This window comes from Lissotriton helveticus, chromosome 7 (genome assembly GCF_964261635.1).
Source record: "Lissotriton helveticus chromosome 7, aLisHel1.1, whole genome shotgun sequence".
NCBI classification, from domain to species: domain Eukaryota; kingdom Metazoa; phylum Chordata; class Amphibia; order Caudata; family Salamandridae; genus Lissotriton; species Lissotriton helveticus.
Window position 1 is genome coordinate 126,026,552 of NC_136068.1, and position 25,274 is coordinate 126,051,825.

Here is a 25,274-nt window from a genome sequence, read left to right on the forward strand (position 1 = left end):
CTCACTGTGGAATTAAAAAAAGGGAACATTTGATGGACTAACTTGAGGAGAAAGCAGTATACTTTTGATGAGTGTGTGAAATGTGAAGATATGCCTATATCCAAGTCAATGTGCATGTCAAGATTATGCACAGATTTTGCTGGAAGTGGAAGTGTGCCCAAAAATCTCAGCCAGTAGAGGGCCTTTACATTGCTATTAATAAACCAGAGCAAACCTTTTGGCTCGGTTGGATGCAACTTAAAGTAGTTAGAGCACATCCAACATCTAATAGTTGTTAGGCTTTCAGATTGATTAAATATAGTCTGTGTGGGAACTTTGGTCCAGCAACACCCCAAACAAAAGTGGAGTGTCATACACATACATTAAGAACTCTGCTCCCATGCGACTTAGGTGCAGTGCGAGGGGACTCATTTAGGAATAAACAAGCATTGGCGTAAATGTAAATGTTTTTGAGCTTGTAAAGCGCACTGCTACCCGTCCATAGGTCTCCTGGCGCTGTACAACTCTGGGGAACCCGTCCTGGCTTTCCCTGTGGGATGGTCCCATGCTGGGAGTCCCCAAGGTGGAGCCAGGCATCCCCAGAATTGGTGGGGCCGTTGTGGAGATTAGGCAAGCTAATGCCCAGAGTTGCCGAGTGGAACCCCTGATTAGAGTAAGCAACGAAGCGAGAATTATCGAGTCCGCTGACCAAGGTCCACGACCCTGCCGCGAAGGGAATTGAACCCTGGTCCCGGGCCGACTTCTGCTCTCGGGCCTTCCGCCTCTAACCAGTGAGCCACACTACTCCACTAGCCAGTAGGTTTCGCCTTTAGGACCTTATAAGTGTTTAGTCGTGCAACACTTGATGTTGTTGCACCAAGGAAATTGTGCCTGATAACTAAACACTTAGACGGTCCCAAAGGTGAGGCCTATTGGCTATACCAATGCTTGTTATGTTTGGCCTGCAGCATTCATTCATGCCAACCCTTTTGGTGATCTAAAAAAAGAACAAGGAGTGCATCAAATGCAATTGGCAACTTTTCTACTGTGGCATCTAAAAATTTTCATTGGTGGAAGCATTAAAGGTATCTGATTTTCAGAAACCATTTTAAATACAGGCAAAGTGTGCTTGCACTTGTGTACCTTCTAACAGTAATAAGTGTTCAGTTTAGAAAACTCGGCCTCTCATCCCTCTTGTCATTACGAAGCTTAACAACAGTTAAGTTATAACAGTCTGTAGCTAGCAGTGTGGAAGAATGAAAAATGTGTATAGAATTTACTTCTGTCAAAAATGTTGTTCGTAGAAACGTGTTTACTTTGATAACAGGGTAACAAAAATAAGTGAAATAGCCAACAAAATAAATGACAAACAAGTGTTTTGTACAAAGTGTTCTACACAAAATAACTGCAGAGCAAGTAGCGCTTGCAAGTCACTCCTTGAATGCCAGACAGTATATAGTTGGTCCGGTGCATTTTAGGTGTTGTAATCACCAAAACAAAAACACTATATAATAACGACTTCTAAAGTGAAGGCCAAGGACTGAATAGAAACTGTTCTATTTTCACCTAACAGTCTAGCAGCTAGGGGGGCTCATATAGACCTGTAGGCTGGTAAAGCCCCCACCTGTGGCTAATCGTAGCTGTTATCCTGCCATGGCTTTAAGCCTAACTAAGTGTATAGCGTGGACTCTATGTACCAATGCAATGCAAGAGAACAAATAAATAATGCAATGTTGATACAGGGTGGCAAGTGCAACACTTCTTTTCAAAGGGGTGTGTTTATTCCCCTCTGGGATATCCACCTTTGTCAGTGTGGTGTCAAGTTATGTGCCCATAAATACAAGACCGCTTGCCATATTGTTGTTGACAGAAAGCCTGTCGGTCCAGATGAAAACACTGAGAACCAGCTCTAATGCCCGCTAGAGGGCGCACTTTTGCGCGGGCAAGTGCCACTTTGTGCTGCTGCTTCGGGTTTGCCCATCTTGCAGTGGTCGGTGATTGATTGGATAGTACCTTGGAGGCAAGGAGGGTGGTCTGTCCCGAAGAAATGTTGATAATTTGGAGTAGGCCCGGATGTGCAGTTAAACCAGGGTGTGGGGAAAAACACAAAGGGATGTCCTGAGCTCAGGAATTTTAACAGCTCCAAGCGTGAATAGATCATCAATTCCAGTACTAGTAGTCCTGGTTTTGGAGTGGCTTTCATAGAACTACAAATCCCAGTGTGCCGTAAAAATCGGACTGGATGAGCTACTCTCTTGTGGAACTGAATAGCTTAAGCTATCTTTTGCGCCTGGAAGGCAAGGAATACCAATGAATGAGTAATAGGGCCCCAGTAAAATAGCTGTGCATTTTAGAGGAATTGTGACTCTGTATCTTAGAACGCAGTGCTCCACTTGTGTTCTATAATTAGTTGTTAAGGTGTGCGAGTTTAGTTGGATCCAGTGTCGGTAATTGGAACTACAACTCCCAGAATGCATTTAACTGTTTAGCTTAATCCTCGGAGCGAAGCACTGCATCCGCGGTGGCATGGGGTGATCTACACTGGTCACCTATTTCGTGGTGAGTTAGAACCAAGAATGCCTGTGCACCTGAATGCCGTGGGTGGGCTTGCTAACTTTACAAAAATGTGTGTTGCCGTGCCCACGCTGAAAGCGTGTATCCATAAGCAGAGGCCTTGTGCTGTGTACTAAAGATAATTCAGTGACGAGACCGCGAGTAGTCCTGATACTATCTGAGCAGGCCACACCTGAAGCTGGCGCGGGGTAGTTGGTGACACAGAGCAGCGCGTGATGCTGAAGGATTGCGTTTCATCTGTTCACACAGGAGCGCGGAAGAGGAATCGTGGCTAGGAAGGCCTTTTCCCAGAGACTGCTTAAAAGTGCATCGGATGAGGATATCCTTCATTCGTTGTGCCGCCACTGACGGGGAACGGGAACAGAGCGCCTCCATCAACACCAAAGCGCGCCATATTGAAAGCGTCCATGCGGTACGGGTGCCCTGGAGCCAAAACACAAGATGGACCCGTACAGCTCACTGAAGGGGTTCAAACAGGCACTAAACCGAGAACACAAAAATAAGACGTGTGGCCGCGGCGCTAAACAGGGAACACAAAAATAACAAGACGTGCGGCGGTGAGAGGCGCTCTGTGGTGGGGGAGGAGCGTGCTTAATGAGGAAGAGGGGGGGGGGGGGTTGTGTGTGTAGCAGATGGTGGCTGTGCGCGTGCACGCTCGCGTAACCGCAAACTTGAGGCCAGCAAAAAGCTGTGGTCGGACTTTTAAAAGCCCACTTACTAAATGTCTCGCCAGATAGTGCATGTGCTGGCTCAGGCGAGACCTAAAAAGAGTGGGAAGGAAATAGGCCCCTCAGCACTCCAAACTGTGGTTTGGATGAAAAAAGAGGAACTATGGTTTGTGTCCTATCAGTTAGAAAGGAGTTCAGCCATGTGAGTGCCTGGCCTTTCATGCTCATATCTAAAAGTAGAATATGATGATTTATATTCTGAAAAACAGCTGAGATGTCCAGGAGCAGCAAGGCCTCTGGACCTTTAGCATCTGTGCTTCTTCTAAGGTCAACTAATACTGAGAAAACTACCAGTTCCATACAACCACCGTTTTCTTTCTGTAAAATAGCTCGAGAAATGCTCCCAAGGGTCAGAAGATTGGATCATACAGGTTTTAGAGGCCACCCGGTCTTTCTGTTAATTTACAATTTTGAATAATTCTTTAGATGCATTTTGAGCTGTAATTGGGCTTTTAGTGAAGTATAATTTTTTGCGCTGATAATTGTTTTCTTGTAACTTTGCGAGAGACAGATTTCATTTGACTATCAAAAGGCTGATGCCAGCATCTTTCTGCCATACATAGCTCCCATAAACTTTTCCAGAGGTAATCGGAGAACCAGGGATTTACTTCCTTGCGTCCTGTTTAAAAAAAAAAAATTTTAAAAAATGCTTTAATGGATTTAAAAGGTAGGAAGCCATCAAGGAGCTAGACGATAGTAATATTAAGACAAGTGAGCTTCAAGTTAAAATCTAAATCTTTAGAATCAAATAGTTGTACATCGAGTTTAGCTAAGGTATTTTCTCCAGTGGACTGCAGACAGAAAGCTTTCCACTTGCACCCTAAGTCGAAGCTATTACTGGATGTTTTAGTAACTGGGAAGGGGTTAACTGAAAAATAGAATGAGATTGCCTCCAAGTCACATGGATCATTTTGCAACGTTTTTTGGACTTCAAGGAGATACCAATTTGAAAATATGATCAAGTAAGTGACCAACCAAAAAGATGGCAGACGTTTAGGCCAAGATTTTCAAGTTCTTCAAGCAAAGTCACCCAGTACTTAGTAGAATTCTTTGTTTGTATACATAAAGCACTGAGTTCATTAAAAAATTCTCTAGAAGGGGCCGATACATTTGTAGAAAAGTTACTTGGCTTTCATTTACTATAATTTAATATAATAGGACGTGCAGTGCTATTCGATTGGTATTCCATTGATCCCAATTTTGTGCCAATATGAGAATAAGGCTAGACCGCATTAAAAAAACTGGTCTCCAAGTTATTGCATTATGGGTACCTTTACTCCATGCTCCAGTGTGTGGTGAATGGGATTTGGTGGAGAGAAGGAAGGGGTTCTCCGCTTTGAGGCTCTCACATGCAACTGTCTATATTGGTTACTGAGTGTATACAGCCGCGGACGTGCAGGTAAAAGTGATGGGCTGGATTGGGGAGAGATTCGACAGACTACCACGGCGGAAAATTCAATAAATAAATAATTTTCCAATTCTGGCCCCACCGCTGTTACTTGCACGGGCCGCAGTTGAGTGTTTAGCTTCACATTAACATAGGTTTCTTGTCTGCTCTGCTCTTCTTTCCATTGTGACACTTGCACGCAAAATTTCTGAGCTGCTGTGTAAAGTAACCTTTGTTTTTTTTTTAAATCTTAAGACAAATTGCACATGCATATCAAAGCACATACACTTGTGTGTGTATTCACTAATAATGTAACCAGCTCCTAAAGTAATAGCTATCGCACACAAGTTATTTCGCTTTGACATGCTTGTGCCTTTTGTACTGTCATCTAAAAATAAATAGTTTACTCCAATACATACATTTATTGTTGCCAATAGATCAAGGCTAACCTACTCCTCAGTAAGGCTCCTACGAACTAGTTAACTTAAATGCAAGTGGCATCATATTCTGTATTATTGTACTGACGTGTCTGTTGTGTTTTTTTAGTTTCAATATTTCTTAGCCACATGGCATTCTCCTTCGCTTTTTGCTTCATAGTCTAGTTCCACCTAGCCATCCTGAAACTGTTTAGTATGCTCTTTATTTTTATTGTAAACTACCATCCTTCTTGCTCATCTTAGAAAATTATTTTTAAGTGCCGGATTTCCCTTTCCTTGCATTATCCCTATCGTGACATTTGTTGGTGGATGTGTGAGGCCATTTCTCTGGTTCCTTTGGTAGTCCAGGGCTAATGAGCAGGTATTCAAGTGTATGTAAGCTACCCGTGGACCGCTGGGCTTAGAAATGTAATCATTGGGGACTTACTTACGCAATGAGAATTTGGAACTCTAATACTCTAAAACTTATAGTACACAATAAATGGCAATCTCAGGTTAGAGGTATAGCTCTAGAAGAGCACACATCTTTATTTACAAGAGCATGATGTTGAAAAGTATCAGTCATCTGGTTATAGAATTTTCCTGTGGCAGCAGCACCCATTGAAACTTTGGTATCCACAGGACTCCCTGGTTTATAGATGTAGGGACCTATTCCACCATTGAACTGAAGCATTGAATTGCCGTATTCAGAACTGCTGGTCATGGAGATTGGTTAAACAGTTCCAGAATCAGGGCAACCAATGTCCGCTAGCGAAAGACACTGCAAGCACTTATGGTAAGTGGTGAACATCCTTGTATCCCTACCTGGTTTGAAAAGAGGGGTTATAAAAGTTCACAGAAAAGTCAGACAAGCCCAGCAGGCTAGGCAGCTGTCTCAAGGGAAACGACAAGCTTCCAACAAGAGTGTAGAGTTATTTTTAAATCCACGCCAACCACTTTAAGACTGGCATCCTTTATAGGACTGCAAGAGGCTTGGATAACCATCTAGTACCAAACAACCCCCTAGAAGAAATTCCACTTCTACAGTTTAAGCACTCCTCAGTCCGGACCACTGGACACTCCGCTTGATCAAGGGAGGGATATGCCATCCACCTCTCTAAAGGCCCTGTGTGTATCCTCCAGCGATGCAAACATAATTCACAGCACTCTTAAAAGTAGCAGAGAAACATGTTGTAGGAAGAGAAAGACAACCAGTGGAATCAGTTCAGCATTAGACCTGTATAACTGAAATTAGTTTCCCCTTGTGGAGTTTTTCTATGTGATCGTGCCAGCGCAGGCCTTGGTAGCCAGATTGTGGATGACATAACTGGGGTCAACAAGAATACGGAGGACTACTATTCGCCCTACACCAGGGTGTTCACGGAATGTCTCTCTAGTGGCTGTGTATGTTTTATTTGTTCATGCTTTGTTCATTTATACTCTTAAAGGGCTGGCTGACCAAGCTCAGTCTCCAGCTGTTAGCGAGGAGAAGGTAGTTTGCAAGACTCTGTAATTTGGGTTATTGATCGACCAGAAGAACTCTCCTCTGTTTCCATCCCAGGGATGAAATTTTAGGTCTAGCTTGACAGAGTATTGCTTGATACCTATTGTTATCAATTACTTAAACTATGAAGAGTGGGCTGTCTCTACAGCTAGAGGGGTATTTCTTTCTTACCACATTCTGTTGCCAGTTTGGTGTATCATCCGCCCTCTAGAAGGGCATCCATTCAAAGGCACGAGGTACTTATCTGTTCCAACTAGCTCTCCTACATATGTCTGCCATTAAGTTTATCATATTTGTTGGATTATGTGAAACTTTCTCCCTTAATGCTATGGTTTTTTGTTTGGTCAAAGACGGAAACAAATCTGATCTTGATAAATGTCCTTGTGACTCAGTCAATGGAACAATGGTGCATTTCTTCTTCTTTCGCCAGCTTTTTACTGTTCCAAGGAATTTTTTTAAATCCCTTTATTGAAGTCTCTTAAATATAAGAAACAGCAGGTCGGCCGTATTACATTTGCAAATTACTTCAATTAGAGTTTGTTTGCATGATGCTTTATAAATTTATCTTGGCTGCAGTAACACTAAGAAATACGATGGGCAATTGATATGTGGCTGTGATAGTCTTAAATGTGAATTGATTTTGTTTCCCTGCGCTGTTTATTCAACGTGTTTAATCATAATCCGAGCTGTACGAGATAGATGTTAACATTATAGGGACCAGTCCTGTCTAGTTTTTAACAATCGAACATCTGTATAGTTTTTATGCTTGTATTTTTATTCTGCACAAGGCAGTTTATGACCCATTCATTATTAATGGCCGACAAACATGGAACTAGATGTTATTGTTTACAGATTAAATGTATGTTTGGGTATTCTTTTATGGGTTTATAGAAATGGAATAAAGCCTTTAGCTCATGATGCACGAGGAACTTTTTTTTTTAAACATCTGAACAGTATACTTGCACCATTTGTCACATTCAGATATCCGATGTACATGTTGAACACACATCAGGTTTTTTTTTTGGACACTTTTTTCACAAGTTTGAAAAGTCAGTAGGTCTGCCTTTACCATACTAAAGAGCATTTATGGATGGATGTGTTTGTTTGCTTGTGTTAGCATGTTAAAGCCCTATCTCTTGGCTTTGTCATTGCTTGCTTAGGAGTGTTATCGACTTAAATAAATCTCGAGTTTCCCCCCACTAGAGCATATAATATCCTTAAAGTGGAAACTTTTTCCATTGATTCTGACACTTGGGCTTTGGAATGTAGGCAACGCGCTATCTGCACAGATTGCTATTTATCCTCTATCGGTCAACGTTACATGTGTAAAAGTATTTTTTCGTGCCATTTGGTATCTGAATGAGTTGAAATTTTGCTCAAGTACTTTTTGTGAAGTTAGAGTACTCCTGTAAATGTACACTTCTGGAGTATTCCTAGGGCTTTTTGTGAAGCCCTCAAAAGTAAGAGACTTACTCAAAGGATAAAATAAAACCTGCAGGAGAAGATTTCTAGACCTATTCAGCATCTGCTTTGTGGGTCGGAACGTTTGTGGTTACTTCACCATCACCAGTTTAAGAAGCACCAGGACGTGGTTATTCGTAGAGGCATCAGATGCATGTTTTTGTTTTTAAAACCGTAACCTTGCAGTCTTACAAGGTGATTCAGCACCTCTTCAGGAGGGCATTGCACTACCCAGATATTAAAGGTTCTAGTAGCCCTTTCAGTGAGTTGCTGAAATGTTGGCCACAGTTCATCATTCTGCACAGTGACAGCCCAGTCAGGTTCATCAGATTCATTGGGATTCCTTCCAAAGTGCTGACTGCCTTCCAGTCTATCATCCAGAATAGTTGGTCAGACTTATGCTGTTTGGGACTGGTATACTCTGCTGACATTTTGAGACTGATGATTATTTGAGAGATATCCCAATCTCCAGCGTAAAAGCCTTAGGAGGCAAAAAAATTGAAATATAGTCTCTCTCCTGTTAATGGTGCCTGAGGACGAGTATGTTTGAAACAAGGCTCGCCTGTAATTCTCATTTCTGACTGCAAATTGCTCTGAAAATAAAAGTTCATTATAAGGATCATTCTCAAATTGACCTCGGCAGGTTGTTAAAATGTGAACACCATTCTCTTTAAATTAATCCTATGTTTTCCCTTTCATTTGCTATGAAACAGATCATCCACGTGAGAAAAAACGTTCTGTTCTTCCTACCTTTGATGGGACTAAATTACATTAGCATTTGAGGTAGTGTGGACCTTATCCCTTCAACCCTTGCTTGAATCATGAAACGAATTGAATTGCATTTATATAGAGCTTACCAGTCCTGACGAAGCAAATGTGGTGGCCTAAAGTACACTGAGGTCACTTTCCACAGCCGGCACTACTTACTAAATGTTTTTCCTAATCCTAGATGGAGTTGCTTTTTCAAACATCACCCACTCCCTCTTAAATGATATGAGAAGTTTCTTCTAGTTGAGCCGTTTCTCAGAGCTTTAGGCCATTGGCTAAAGGTCTATGACTGAGCACTTTGTAGGAAGGGTATTCTTATGCTCTAGCTCTTAAACATTTTCAACCTATGGTAACCCTTCCTTCTAGTGGCGGTGTCTGTAAACCGCACCTGCAGCATTTTAAAATTGTACTTTGCTCATTAGTAACCCAGTATTCAAGGTTAGGTCATTAGTGGCGAGCCCTTTCACCTGTGTTTATGCATGCCCTTGCTGGTTATATTTTTTGGCCTTCTGGTGTGGGTCCGAACCTTTTTTCTCTGGAGCTCCTTTTTTCTTAATTTCTCTTTCGTCTTGTGTTGGCCTAGTCCAATTATTTTGATTATTTTATATCCATTTCAACTCCTCTCTCCCTAAACTGCTTCCTTCAGATCAAGTACCATAACTGCGGTGCACTGACCACAAGCCTGGTTTCATGACATCAGCTATAAGTGGCAACTGATCCACATGTTATATGCTTCCTTCATACCTGTTCTAAGTCTGTTCAAGAACTGTGTTAATATGTCCTCTGTACATAGCACCCTGCAGATTCTCCCCTGGCAGCCCACACTCGGTGAATGTGGACGATAGGGTGTACAGATGGTGCTTGTCTAAGCCATGAGACCAGGAGCGTCTGCATCAGGAGTTGCTCATCCACTCCCAGGTCCCTCCAGATGCGGCTGGGAGATCTGGGTCTATGGTATCTCAAATATGCTCCTTTTGCCCTTCTTCCTCAAATGCTCTTGCAGTTCACTCACTCTCCTGTATAGTTCCCACAGTTGTTGGTGCACAGCTAATGCCAGAGGGCATGTAAAAAGCACCAAGCACTCTGGCCCAGCTAGTACTGCTGTGCCCAACTAGGTCTTCCGCACGGATTGATCTTAACCTGCCCTTCCCAAGGGACCATTCACCATTGGTCAGACTTTGGGTCCGCTTCCACATGAGAACTTGTCTAAAAAGTCCAGACATTAGCCTTTAGACTTCTACTAGTGACCACAAGAACCTGCACCCAAACAGACGCAACCAGGTGTTCTGGCCAGAACTTTGGGGGTGTTGTCATTTGAAGTCCTCTGCTCCATGATGTCTACAGAACCCCAGACTGTCAAGCGGGCTGTGGAGATTTGGAGAGAGGCTTCTCCAAAGTATTGGGGGGGGGGGGGGAGCACTGCAATGGTGCTACCTTGTGTGCCGCTAAATGGCCGCAGAGTTCCTCAGGGGCTTCCATTATCATTATTGTGTACATCTGTGGGAACATCCATTCAGGACAGCAATCCCGATTCAGCCAGAAGTCTCTATTTTGTCTAGCAATTTAAAAAAAAAATGTTTTATTTGTCTCCATCCTAAATTTGCCTCCTCTTCAATTCCACCAAACGGACAAATAAACTCCAGCGATATTTTATTTATTTTCAGAATCTTTCCTGGTTCCAAATGCTGACGTGTATTGTTATCCTATAATCATTTATGCTGCTATTTGTATTTTGGGATGCCTGATCTACTTACCTACTTTGCTGCTTCCTTCATCACTCACTTGCCCTCTCATGACTTGTTTGTGGCCTCCTCTGTTGTCCCTCTGCCGTCCTCTTTATTATGTACCTTCCTTTTGCTCCTCATTCTCAATTCACCATTGTTTGAAAAGGGCAGCGCAAGGCAAGAGGTTGAGAAACCATCCCCGTCAGCCCTCTCCTGATGCCGGTTTTATCTCAAGTGGAGCGTGGCTCATTGGCTTTGGCCCGGTGAATGGTAGACTGGCCTCGAGATACGATAGTGACAGCGATGCCTACCTTCAGCGCTGGTGAAAATGGAGCAAGGTTAATTGGAAGGAGGGAAAACTGGAGGGCGAAGCATCCAGGGAGAGAGGGCTCATTTGAAAAGGGCGTGAATGCCCTGGGGGACTTGTGCTAGGGAGGCATCAAATTGCATTTAACTAAAGTAACACGGGGGAGGGTGGTATTGGCTAAAAAGAATCTAATTAGGTAATTTGAAAACCTCCAATGGAAAAGGGAGTTTGCTTTGCAAGAGGTTAGAGCAAGCCGCGGCCTCATTTAAAACCAATTTTTTAATATATATATTGGCTTTTGTTACAGCAAACGTGCACATAAATCTGTTCTTTGATCACATGACGTAAATGATGGCTATAGAATAAAAAAAAATGCTATTGATAGAATGTTCGGTCTTACGGTCCTGAATAGATGTTTGCATAGCTGCTGAATCATCTGAACAGTTGTCTCCTTTTTAGCCGAAATTGCGCCATTAGACCATATGTATTTACAGTGTTTGCTGCTTCAGTGCTCTTTGCACTAATGTAAACCTGTTAAAATACAATAGAGAAATTGTGAAATGAGGGCGGGAGTCGTTACCTACTTCTAGTGTTGGAGTGTTTGTGAGCTAAGGGTACATCACCGTTCAGGTTTTGCTGTGGTTGTAAACTGTTGGGTGCGTCAGGCTGCTGCTTTTGCAATAGCCATGAACGGAGGGTGAATCGTGGTTTTGGTGTTGCCTTGTAGCTGAGGGTGCATCATGCTCCTGGTGGTGTGATGTTTGTGACCTGAGGGTGTGATATGGTTTGGTTGTAGCCATGGTTGTGAGCTGCTGGTGCCCCATGCTGCTCCTCTTGAGATGTTTGTGAACTGAGGGTGCATCATGGTTTTGGTGTTGCAGTGTTTGTTAGCTGAGGGTGTGTCATGCTCTTCCTCTTGTAATGGTCATAAACTGAAGTTGTAGTATGGTTTGGTTGTGGCCATGGTTGTGAGCTGAGGGTGCGTCATGCTCCTGGTGGTGTGATGTTTGTGACCTGAGGGTGTGATATGGTTTGGTTGTAGCCATGGTTGTGAGCTGCTGGTGCCCCATGCTGCTCCTCTTGAGATGTTTGTGAACTGAGGGTGCACCATGGTTTTGGTGTTGCAGTGTTTGTTAGTTGAGGGTGTGTCATGCTCCTCCTCTTGTAATGGTCATAAACCGAAGTTGTAGTATGGTTTGGTTGTGGCCATGGTTGTGAGTTTGAGGGTGCGTCATGCTCTTGTAATGTTTGTGAGCTGAGGGTGCATCATGATTTGTGTGTTGCTGTGGCTGAGCTGAGGCTGCCTGATGCTTCAGGTGTCAACAGTTGTTAGTTAGGGGTGCATCATACTTCAGGTGTTGCCATGGTTGTGATACGATGACGCCTTATGGTTTTGGTTTTGCAACAGTTGTCAGCGGATGGTTACTCTGCTTTTGGTTTTGCAGCTTTGTCTACCATCATTCAGATGATTGTGTTGTGAGGTTCACTGTACTTAGAGTGTTGCATGTTACAACAGTTGTGGCCTGAGAGCACCTCTCGCTTCATGTCTGTGTTTAATGGTTTACCAAGCTTCCAGGCTTGTGAAAGTGAGCAGAGTGAGCACCATGCTTTGAGTTTTACGATGGTTATGAGCTTTGTGTGTTGCGATAGCTGCGAGCCGAGGTTACCCATACTGTGAGTTCTCAGCTGGTTGTGACCTGAGGGCAGCTAACACAGTCTTCAGACTAACTCTGTTTCATTTAGGTCGCTTCTAGAAATAGCCCACCCTGAGTCCGTAAATTAACCTCCCATCAGCTATTACAGCATTCAGAGCCCCTGCTTAGATTATAGCTTCATCCAGACTGTTCCATCTCTTCCGGTGCTTGCAGTGCATTTTCACACCTAACCTCTTGATTTTTTATTCTCTCTGTTCCCAGGAACCGGCCAATTGAGAGCAGGTTTTCCCGCCCTGAGCCCTCTTCACGCCTCTCCAACGATCTCCAATCTGGACAGACTCAACCCAGGCAAGTTAATGTACATGGTCCATAAATGCGGTAACTACGGTTTTGACAGTGGTGTTTGAGAGGTTGGTACATTAACCCCCCAGGGGTGCCTGTGTGCTTCCTAGCCCCTCAAGAATGGATGTGTATTCAGGTTCTGCATGATGGAAGTGATGCAATTGGTGTTTGGCGCTTTTAATGTACAAGTCTCTTAGAGGCATTGATGAGACAATTTTAATGGCGTCACTAGGAGTGGAGGGAGAAGGTGTCTGGAGGGTAAGAAACAATGGATTGTGAGCCATGGAGCATTGGTTCAAAGTTCAACATACAAATTAAAAAAACTTTTAGGTCTCAACATCTACAATCTGCGAGAACTGTGAAGAATGTTTTGTGCTCCCAGGGAGAAGTAAAGAAGCTATAAGTTTACCAGAGAACAAACTTGTCTTTTTCTGTATTCACTGGTTTGGGGACTCTCCTGTAACCTGAATGACGTCCGAGGGTGGGGTTTAGGAATGGCGTGCCCCGATGGTGGTTGAATAGGGAGTACTTTGCAGAGGCGAGCTTTATCTTCGCAACCAATCAATCAGGGGTTGGTAAAGTGCAACTACTCACCCGTGAGGGTCTCAAGGCGCTGGGTGGAGGTGGGGAGCAGATCCATCTATTTATTTTTATTTTTTTATTTAATGAGTTTTATATAGCGCTAGCTAGACCCGTAGGTATCAGAGCGCTTTACATTCGGTTACGCAATGTTACAGAAAATGGTAATTACATATTGCATCAAAAATAAGCAATACATTGAGAGGGGAAAGAAAGTTGAGACAAATAGAGCATAGGGGGGGGAGTGTGAAGGGGGAGGATGAGGGAAAAGACGGCAGGAGAGACGAAAGGAAGACTGCCCAAAGACCGACTGTGTAGGTGACGTCCGAGGAGGGAATCCACAGCCCATCTCCCCTATAGCTAAACAAGGTAGCTCCATCGGGCATTAGTCAAATAGCTAGGTCTGAACTGACGAGAGAAAGTTCACAGAAGAAAGACCAGTGGATAAACAGGGCGGGAATTATGAGCAAGGACGGGTGAGGGCAAAGGTCAATAGCTTGAAAGAGGAGAAGAGTAGAGTGTAGAGTGGTAGGGGGTAGGGTGAAGGGGAGGAGGGAGATAAGATCAGGAGTGTTTGCCCAAAGACCGGCTGGGTAGGTGATGGTCAAGGAGGGAATCCATCGCCCATCTCCTCTTTAGCTTGCGAGGTAGCTCCACCGGTCATCAGTCAAAATGGCTAGGTCTCAGCTGTCGAGGGAAAATTCTCAGAGTAAATGTCTTGGTGGGAGAGCAGGAACAGGGTCGAGTGAGGGCTGATCAAGATCAGGACGCTGACCAATGATTTTAGACCAGTAGAGAGAGAGCATTGCCGGGGGTCCCACTGAGGCAGCCATCATGAGGTCCGGCAAGGGGGATGAGTCTTTGAAGTTCGAATTCAGTCAGTCCCCATTATTCTCTATAATCCAGAAGGAAAGTGGGTGTAATCGAAGTAGTGGATCGGCAAGGGACAGAGCCAGGGTCTGCATGTCTTCAGAGGGGGCGCGTAATGTTGAGAATATCCGCCCGTGGAAGAGACAGCAGCCATTAGCAGGTCAGGCGGGGTGTCTTTCTCGCTTATTCATAGCGCTAATCAGGGGCATCCCCAAAAGTCAGAGCAGTAGTTGCAGTTTCAGTTCAAGTGCTTGGGTCATTCGAAGATCCAGATGTTGAAGTCCTTCCTGAACTGGGGTAGGTTGGGAGATGGTCTGAGGTTGAGGGTAGGGTGTTCCAGGTCTTGGTAGCTAGGAAGAAGGACTTTCCTCCAGTTCTGGTCTTGCGGATCTGTGCTAGGAAGAAGGACTTTCCTCCAGTTCTGGTCTTGCGGATCTGTGCAACAGTGGCCAGGGCGAGCTGGGCAAAGCGAAGGTATCTTCTGAGTGCGTGGAAGGAGAGGCGACTTTTCAGGCTGATCCGGCGTTGTCGAGGGCCTTGTAAGCGTGGGTGAGGAGTTAGGTTATTCCTCTGTCTACAAGGAGCCAGTGGAGTATGCGTAGGTGTTGAGTTATGTGGCTGTGCCGGGGCAGGTCCAGGACCAGTCTGGCTGTGGTGTTCTGGACATTCTGGAGCTTGTTGAGGTTTTTCTGGGTAACGCTGCCGTAAAGTGCGTTGCCGTTGTCAAGTCTGCTGCTGATGAGTGTGCAAGTGACGGGCTCTCTGGATTCGGTAGGGATCCATCTGAGGGTTTTTCGCAGCAGGCAGAGGATATTGAAACATGCCGAGGATACTGAGTTGATCTGGCTGTCCATAGTGAGCAATGCATCTAGTATGCTAATGTTTCGTGCGTGGTCCGTCTGGTGGGGGTTGGGAGTTCCTAGTGCAGATGACCACCAGATATCGTTCCATGCAGAGAGGGTGGATCGCAGGATGAGGACTTCTGTCTTGTCTGAGTTGAGCTTAAGGCTTTATCCAGATGACGACAGCTTTCATCCCTTCTTGGAAGTTGTACCTGGTGACGTTGGGTTTGTTGGTGAGGGAGAGGTCCAGCTGTGTGTCGTCTGCATAGCAGACTGTTGAGTCTGTGATTCCCGACGATGATTGCGAGGGGGGGCCATGTAGATGTAGAGTGTGGGGCCAAGAGAGGAGCCCTGGGGCACTCCGCAGTTGGTCTCTGTCGGTTTCGAGAGGCATGGCAGAACTCTGACCCGTTGTGTTCTGCCTGTGAGGAAGGATTGGATCCAGTTGAGAGCCTTGTCGCAGATGCCGGCCTTGTAGATTCTAGTGGTGAGGGTGCAGTGGGAGACTGTGTGGAATGCTGCCTTGAGGTCCAGGAGGATGAAGGCAGCGGTTTCGCCCTGGTCGAGGAGGGAGAGGATGTTGTCGGTGGCATCAAAGAGGGCGGTCTCAGTGCGGTGATTGTTTCGGGATCCGGCTTGGGAGATGTCCAGGATGTGTTTTGTTTCGATGAAGTAAGCTAGTTGGTTGTTGACAGCTTTTTTCGGTGATGTTGGCCGAAAGGGGATCAGGGAGATGGGCCTGAAGTTCTTAGATGTAGGGTCTCTTCAGGAGTGGGTTGATTTCGGCATGTTTCCAGTGGTCTGGGAAGGAGGTGTTCTCGAGGGAGCAGTTGATGGTTTGGCGTAGCTCGGGTGCAATAGCAGGGGTAGGTCTGTGGAAGATGTGGTGCGGGCAAGGGTCCGATGGTACTTCCAAGTGGATGCTTTTCATGGTCTTTAGGGTTCCAACTGAGCAGGGTCTGTGGGGGGCATGGGTTGAGGTTGCTGGTACTGTGGTGGGGGTGGGTCCTGGTTGTCGAAGTTGTTGTAGACCGTCTTGATCTTGTGGTGGAAGAAGGAGACCAGAGGTCTTGGGAGGGTGGGACGTCTGTGGTTTCACTGTTGGGTTTGGCGAATTCCTTGATGGTGAAGAGTTATTTGCTGTTGCATGCGTTGGTGTTTATTCTATCTTGGAGGGCCTTCTTCCTTGTGTTTTTGCTGAGGTGGTGTGCGGTGGTGGCTGCTTTGAAAGTGGTGTGGTCCTCCGGAGTTTTGTGGTTCCTCGAAGTCTTTTCGATTCATCCTCAGGAGCGTCTGAATTCTAGGAGGGCAGGCGTGAACCATGCATGCCTGATGTCATCCTAGTGAATGCCGGCTTGAGCAACCCTCATTTATGGCAGCAGTGTTCAGTGTAGGTCCAGGAGGGCTGGATCCATGACAGATGTTTAGGGTAACAGCTAAGTTCATTCTATTAAGATTTGTTATATGTGCATGTATCTTATTTGGATGTTAAGAAAATCCTGGCCCTACGTTCGACCCGCCTGATTTTAGGATGATGATGATGACACTCTAGTGGGAGAGACTCCTTGAGCATCGGACATTAGATGACCATTGTCGTACCAGTTTTAAAGGTAGTTTTCTTACCTTGACCTCAAATATGATAACATGTTTGATGAAAGTTCCTGTTGAATCTGGGATTTACGCCCTCTCTTTCACACCCATCCCCATATGAAATTTCCTCCGTAATGTAGAGTTCTAATCAGTCATTCAAATTAAAGCCTTTTATGGCTTTCATTCGCTGCTGGCATATTTGACCCATTAGAAACGGACATTGTGATTAATGTGTGTTCACTGCTGCTCTCCTAGGGGCTCCACTTTTACTGAGTGATACGCTTATAAAATTTGATTTCCCCCACTCTGCCATTTATTTACCAGTGCCTCTTTCTATAATTTGGGATTGTTCTAGAGCTGGCAGCACCCTGCCATCACCCCACCCCCGTCTTAATCCTCTTTCTGTTGGCCTAAATGCTCACCTTTTAAAGCCAGGCCTCTTAGCCTTTTATCCAGTAATTGACTTCGTCGCCTTACCTCTGCTACCCAGGTTCACCCTCGCCGGCGCCTTTGCTGCCTTCTTGTCTGCAGGAAGGGAGCAGAAAATAACGGTGCTGTCCCCCACGTGACACTCTGTATTCTTGCACACCAAACACTCCCTTGTTCATACCTTTCCCACACAGTCCTAAATAACTGAATCCATTTATACTGCAGTAAGGGAGCGCCACTCCTTTCACAACCTTCATGTTGACAAGTCATGTGACATGAAAGAAGCTTGTTAAAACCGTCGCACCTGGGTTTTAATCCCCTTTTTTGCACGCCACACATTGTAGGTTCAGGCCCTGATCTTACCCACTGAAAGCTCCAGGCTGCAGGTTTTTTTAAATAAATTTTATTTATTATTCATTATAATGCTAACTCTACCCACACGGATTTCAGAGTAGTCTATATTACTCATTTAAAGCAAAGTCAAAAACCTATTAATTGACAGTACTTAAACAAACATTTTTGGTCCATTTACAGAAGAAATAAGGTTGCAGCAAAGGTGGTGTGTGCAGATAATAAGAACATGGAAACTCCGCACAGTAGATGACGTGGTTTGAAGGACAATCGGTATATAGCAAACTGAGGAAATACGATGAAAACAGATGGATAGCGCGGCATCAAGGCAAAGCTTATCCCTCACAATTCAGTGGCGCTCTTAACTTTCCATTGACACGTACTGTAAAGGGCGAAAGAAACTGTAAAGCTCTCCTCACCAAGGTATACAATCTCTGTATACTGCAAATTGAAAACAAGCAAGACTTCTCTTTTTTTTTTAAACAGTTTTTATTTAATTTTTTATTTTAGAAAACAAGCAAGACTTCTATTGGCTAAATAATTTTCACTCCGTTAAAAAGAAATGGATAACAAAAACAAGGTGTGCTGTCTGCTGTGAGTCAAGGTGAGGTTCCACCATCCAGCTGTGCGAACTCATTACAATGCTTCTTAATAGAGAAATAGAAATCTGTCGACGAGTTGTACTTTCTTAAAGCATCATTATGAACGCATCAACAAACTGAAGGAGGTTTTATGGGTGAGGGAAGGAGCAATACAAATGAAGAACAAGAGTCATTGGATTAAATATTAGAGAAGCAGACAAGAACTGAGTTAGAGAATGAGCTAACATAAAGATGATGCAAATGCTTCCGGAAATTGATGCTAAATTAGCATGAGCGAGGTAACAGAGGGATAGGTACATTATCAGAGGATATGGTTAGGTGGCATTGTTTCTCAAGGAGCATGTCTTTGGTTCACTGGAAAAAGATCTGAAGACACGTAGATAAATTGAAATTATATTCTAGTTAAGAGATTTTGAGGCATGTATGAACGTTTTATATCTAAAGAGCAAAACATGGTGTAGAGGTCATGAACTCTAAAACCTGCGATGCCATTTCTGGGTGTGAATGAAGGGACATGGTCTGGTTCAAGAAAACATTCTCAGTGTACTTGGCAAACCCGTCAACTCAGCCGGCTTTGACGGGTGTCGTCCTCCCACCCTCATAGAGAGCAACAGCCCTCAATAGAATTTAGTAGGGTCACCCTCATTTCAACCCTGCATCAGCGTTCTAAAATCGTTTATTTTTCTTTCATTTTCATGGGGTCACCCTCTTAAGTACCTAAAGTCAGCCCCATTGATGAGCCCTACATAAGTTGGCAGGGTATGCTCGACGTGAGTCCCTTGCTCACTTTGCCACTGGATTCAAGCAAGCCTGGCTGATGACGGCTGAAATGCCAGAAACCGGTCCTAGAATGCTTGTTTCCGGTCCAGGCAAGGCATGGCTTGGCAGTTCTGGCTGGACTGTTCCCATGAGGCACAGGGTCAGACTGATTTGCATATGGCCATGTCTGAACTTGGGTGGCAGAGTGGACTAAAGAACGGTGATGGATTTAACCCAGATCTTTTGACTGGGTGCGAGTGTTTGATTGGTTCAGATGCTCCGTCCATCACCACCCCCTTTTGTACCGCTCCATTCATGAGCCAGCAGGCTGCCAGGTATGACTTTGATGCCAGTATTACTGCCTAAATGTAATTAAATCTTAAAATCTGAGCAAAAGAGGTTACATATGCTTAAATATATTTACCTCAGTACACAAATGTAGGCATGTTGAAATACGCCCTCACCAAACGCACCATCCTTTAGAAAATTAAAGGCATGAATGTTCACCTTTGAAGAGCTGGAATATTTTAAAAGGCAGCAGAGATCTGTGAGCATCAAGTTAGGCCCCAAAAAGCTGCTTCATTATTTCCAGGTTCTTTTCAGGAGCACTGCAGTAGAACGTTTTTAGGCGCAAATCTACTTTACCCGCAAAACTGTACTTTTTGTGCACTGTGGCAGGGTACCTTGTTACAAATCCCTTTTAACAGTAAACAGTGAGTTTGTGGAAGGCCCAATAGGTGACCAGCTAAGTTTATTTCCTACCCATGTGCGCAGTATCATGCACAAACATCCCTGTGGCTAGATTTTTGTGTCGACAGTCAAATCAAGGTCACCCAGAACTGCCCGCGTATATATATATATATAAATATATATCTTCCTCTCGCACGGAAGCACACTTTTCAGGAAATACCTGCGTCTTGAAGGTTTTTTTTTTTTTAATACCTCCATAAACTGTTAAAATACAAATCCAAAGCAAAGTCTGTAGTATGCCGTGCAACATCTACTTTGATTTTTACGTTTCAAGTATCAGATATAACAATCTTTTTATTTAGATTTTTCCACTGTTGCAGGGCTCTTTTTCAGGAATAATTTGAGTAAAGCGGTATTCTAGATTTATTTATTTATTTATATTGATTTATTATAAGTTTTGTATAGCGCTAGCTGGAACCGAGGGTATCAGAGTGCTTCACATCAGGTACAACAATGTGCCTTAACGGTGATGGAAGATTGATAACTGGACAGCTCAAGAGGATAGCAAAAAACAAGAACATACAGATCATAGTGACTACAAGGGTTAGGGGAACTATGAGCATCCCCTTACAGTTCAGGTGGCCTCCAGGAAGAGGGTTTTGAGTAAAGTCTTGAATTTTGGGAAGTGGGAGGTCATTCTGATGTGGGGACGGATGGTGTTCCATATCCTGGGTGCATTACCTGCAAAGCATTTGCTTAAAGTTTTGCGTTTCCGCGATTTCAACGGAATGAGAAGAAGCGTGTTAGAGCTTCTGAGGGTCCTGGACTGGCAAACCAATTTGAGTTTCGCAGCCAGGTATTCTGGTTTGCCTGTGTGGAGGGCTTTGTGTGTAAGGCATGCTGTTCGAAAGTTTGCTCGTTGTTCAATAGGGAGCCATTTCAGATCCTTGAGCGCGGGGGAAATGTGGTCGAATTTCTTGGTTCCTGTGACCATTCTAGCCGCGGCATTGAGGGTGGTTTTCAAGGGGCCTAGGTGTGATTTGGCTGAGCCGGTCAAGGTTGCGATTCCATAGTCCATTCTGGAGAGCACCAGAGCTTGAGTGGCCTGTGGGAGGTCCTTGGGAGGCAGGAATGGTTTTATTTTGTAGAGAAGTTTCAAATTGAGAAAAGCGCTTTTGGCGGAGTTAGCGATGTGTTTTTTCATGTTTAGTTTGGGGTCTAAGGTGATACCTAGGGATTTGACCGAGTCTTTTGGCTTGATGGTGCCATTGATGGCGTCGATGGCTTTGAGCCATTCTTCAATTTGGGGGTTTTCGTCTCTGTTGGAGATGAGTAGAACTTCAGTTTTTTCTTGATTGAGCTTTAAGTGGTTTTGTGAGAGCCATTGTTGAACATTTTTGAGCGTGTCGTTGAGTTTGAGAATGTCATCCATACAGGTGGTTTCCAGATAGTTGTGTGTCATCAGCGTAGAGGTGGAAGGGGATGTTGGAATTCCTGAGTATTGTGGTAAGGGGTTCCATGTAGATATTGAAGAGTTGGGGGGAGAGTACTGACCCTTGAGGGACTCCTCTACTGACTGGTAGGGGGTCGGATTCAAAGTTTTTGATTTTTACTCTTTGGGAGCGATTGTGTAGAAAGGAGGAGAACCAGTTCAGTACCGTCAATTCCAAGCCTGCTCTTTCTTGAAGGGCTTTTAGGAGCAGCGTGTGATCAACCGTATCAAATACGGCCGAAAGGTCGAGGAGAATGAGGAGGCAGCATTGGTCAGAGTCAAGTGATTTGTGCAGATCGTCTATGACGTTTAGAATGGCAGTTTCAGTACTGCATCCTTTCCTGAAACCCGATTGGTGGGGGTCAAGGAGCTTGATGTTCTCTAAGTGTTGGGTTAGCTGTGGGAGAACACATTTTTCTAGTGTTTTGGATAACAGAGGGAGATTTGACACGGGTCTAAAGTTGTTCATATCTTCTGTGTCTAACCCTGGTTTTTTTTAGTAGCGGCGTGACTTGGCCAACCTTGAGGCAGTCTGGGATAGTTCCTGAGCTCAGCGAGCTGTGGATGATTTTGCTCCAGATTGGGGCTAGGGTGTGTTTCAGGACTTTGGTCATGCTTATAGGAAGCTGATCCAGGGAGTGGGATGACGGTTTGGCGTTGGAGGTCAGGTTGACGATTTCGGTTTCCTGAATCGACATGAAGACGGACCATTGAGTGGGTGGGATCAATAAGGTGCTGTCGGTCAGTACTGGGGTGATGGTCTCCCTGGGAAAAGAAGGGGTAGTGCTGAGAGAGGTCAATCTTGATGATTTTTCCGTTAAAAAAGTTGGCAAAGTTGTCGCATTGTTTTTTGGAAGACACTGAAACGGATTTGATCGGATGTTTGACTTCTGATGATGTTGAAGAGCTCTTTGGGGCGTTTTTTTGCATTTTCTAGAGCGGAGCAGAAGAAGGAAGATTTTTTATCCTTGATGAGCTTGTTGTAGTTTCTGCGTGCCGCCTTGAGTTGTTCACGGAGAAGGGAGGATGGATTGGACCTCCATATTCTTTCAAGGGATCGTAGAAGTCTTCTTTCGTCATTGATGTCCGTGGTGAACCACGATCTCGATGGAATGTTTCTGTTTTTTTTTTTTATTTCAAGGGCGCCAGGCGGTCAAGGGTGGTCGTCATGTTGGAGTGGTAGAGAGAGGTGAGGTCAGTGGTTGAGAGGTGCTCCGTTGAGTTCAGGAGGAGAGTGCTTAGTTCATCTTCTAGGATGGTCTGTGGGACTTGGGCAATATTCCTTGTCCATTTGGGGGGAGCTTGTTTTATGTGTCGAGTTGGCGCTGGTTGGTTGATGCGGAAAAGAATTAAGTGGTGGTCTGACCAGTCTACTGGAATGATGTAGTCGATGGCGATTGTGTGGTTGTCCGCAATGATTGCGTCGAGTATCGCTCCTCTGTAGTGTGTTTCTTCAGAGCAGTGTTGTGTCAGATCCTTTTCTAGCAGAAGGTTGTTGAGGGATTGTATGAGCGGGTTATTTGTATCGTTCCATCTAATGTTGAGATCGCCCAGGATTATGTTATTGGCGTTGAGCGCACATTGGGTGATTAGGTCAGATAGTTGCGTTTCGAATTCCTTTGAATTGCCTGGTGGGTGATAGAGGAGATGGCAAAGTGTTGAGCTCTTTGCACAGGATTTAATGCTGATAGAGAGGCATTTGAAGGAGCTGTATAGGTAGGGTGCCCTTTCCGTGATGTCGAGGTTAGTCTTGTGAATGATTGCTACACCTCCACCTCTCTGCTTATGGCGGTCTTGGTGCGTGATTGAAAATCCTGGTGGTACAAGCATGTCCATGATGGGGGCTGACAGGGAGTTGAGCCAGGTTTCTGTGATGAAGGCTACATCAATATCATGTGAGAGGATAGCTTCTGCTAATTCTGTTGCGTGTTTGGAGGCGGATCTGCTGTTGATGAGCATGCATCTGATGCGGGGTTGTTCAACGGGCAGCGCTTTGTTGGATTGGGCTCTGGTCAGAGAGGTTAGGTGTGTCGGGGGTCTGGGGAGTCTAAAGGGAGGAAGATCCCTGCCTATTCCTGTGATAACTTGGATAGAGGATTTGGGTGATGAGTAGCCTGGGGACCAGTTTAAGGGTGGGAGGGGTCCTTCTCTGTGGATGCTGAGAGGTGCTCAAATTAGGGGTCGTGAGGTGGGCGTAACAAGAGGCGAGAGTGGTCATTTCATGGGGGAGAGAGAGGGTTTCGCTCTACTCGGTCTGTCTGTTCGCTTCTCTGCCTCTGGTATAGTGACGTGTGCGAGCGATCTGGTGGAGGCGAGGGTCTGAATGGGAGGAGGAGATTTGGGCAGACTGGGAGAGGCGGGGGTGAGGGGGCGTGAGGGCTGTTGGGTGGGCACTTCGATTTTGGTTAGGGAAGAAAGGGTATCATACATGCCTCGGATCAGCTTTTCGAGCTGAACTTCCAGCAGGGAAAGACGTTGCGATATATTGTTAGTGTGAGTAGAGGGGGGCGGGAGGGTGGTGTTCTGTGTTGGGGGTGTGAGTGCGCAAGGGGCGGTGTGACTGTTAAGGAACGGAGGGCGTGGGAGAATAGGTGTCGGCACAACAAGAGGGATCTGTGCGGGTGAGTCCCGTGAGAAGATATCTTTAGGGGGGGTTGAGTTGGGAGGAGGCGTTCTATCTAGTTGGGAGGAAGTTTGCGATGTGGGGGGTTGGGTGTGTAGGTCAGGGAGCCGATGGGAATGAGTGGGGTTCTTCTCTAGTGATCTGAATGTCATTGTTGGTGTAGTGAGGTGAAGCGGTAGTGGGAGGACTCTCTAGTTGTGAGTGGGGATAGAGCTCTATTTTAGAGTGAGGATTATGATTGGGGGAGGGGTTAACTCTGGTGGCAGGGTGACGGTGGGCGGGTTTTGAGGCTATTGTGGGAGGAGAGGGGGGTGGGGCTCTATTGTAATGTGTTGAGTCTGAGTGGAGGGAGTGTAGAGTAGGGCGGCGATAGGAAATTTCAAGGTGGTGGGCGGTTGGTGCAGGTTAGCATTCGTAGGGGGGTGGGTGGCATGAAGGGGGTGCTCGAGCTGGGTCCTGTGGCTTCTTAGGGGTTGGAGTTTAGTCAGATAAGCGTTACGGGCTTGAGGCAGGGTAGGGGTGGAGGTCTTTTTTAACGTGAGGAAAAGGGAGTCAAAGAACTCGAGGTTCTCATTTTTAGCATGAATCAGGATGGTGCCATTATCGAAAATGGTAGTGGAAATGGAGCCGGTCAGGGACTGGTGTTTTTGCAGGGAGATGGTAAGTTTGCGACTGAGTGCTGTGATGGTGGTTTTGGCGACTAGGAGGTGGGCATTAAGGCTGTTGATCCAGTGGTCCGGTCTGACCGTGTAAAAGATGAAGTCCATTTTTAGCTGACCTCTAGATGAGCAGTGGTAAGTGTCTACGAAAAGTGTTTCTGGGAGTTGTATGATGATTTTCAGTTTTAGGAGTTTTTTGGCTTTGTTCGAAAGTCTATGGGGGTAGGAAATGGCCAATCGTTTTGCCCATGTGGAGTTAGGTAATTTGTGGTTAGGCAGGGTCATCGTTGGAGTGGATGGCTGGGGGCATCTTGGAACGGTAGAGGAAAGAGGGACTATCAAATGTACGGAGGGGGTCGCAATTTGCAAAACAAGGGGTAGAAGATCAAGGCAAGGGGGCTGGGCGGAGGTGCTGTGTTCTCGAAGTAGTGAAAGGGCTGTATATTGTCTAGGAAACAGTAATCCAGGGGCCAGCAAGATTGTGAGGCCTGAGATGTCAGCAGGGGGGTCAAGCTGCCTTAGAGTAGTGAAGAGGGTAAGGGGCTTTGTAGCAGAGGTGGTCGTGCTACAGTCGGCTGATTTGCTAATGATCAGCGTGGTGATCCGGGGCACTTCTCTTTTGCCAGGATCTTTGTTAATAAAGGTCTTTGTTAATAAAGGTGGTGAATGCAGGGGGTGGAAGTCTAAACCTCTCCTGCTGCTTTTTTCTCTTGAAGGTATGCATGGGGGTGATGGACTGCTCCACTCCTTCTGCTAAGGAGATCCTGAGAGAGGGCGTCTTTTGTTATTGCAGTCAGTCGAAGTTGGCGGCCATTTTAGGGTCAGGCGGCCCTAGATCGATAATGGAGAGGGTGTTTTACCTCCCCGGAGGCTTTCTTGGTCATGTCAACTAGTTAAGAACCCTAGTGGGATCGTGTGCATGTCGGCGAGTTAATAGAGGAAA

At 45.3% G+C, this 25,274-nt stretch overlaps 1 protein-coding gene across 1 annotated transcript in view; it reads left to right on the top strand.

Annotated features, from left to right (window-relative positions):
• Positions 1-25,274, top strand: part of ZBTB46 (zinc finger and BTB domain containing 46) — a 320,438-nt gene that overhangs the window by 161,319 nt on the left and 133,845 nt on the right. Inside the window, exon 4 of the mRNA XM_078651680.1 lies at positions 12,765-12,851. Within this exon, the coding sequence (XP_078507806.1) occupies positions 12,765-12,851 (87 nt within the window). The remainder of the gene's footprint in view (positions 1-12,764; positions 12,852-25,274) is intronic.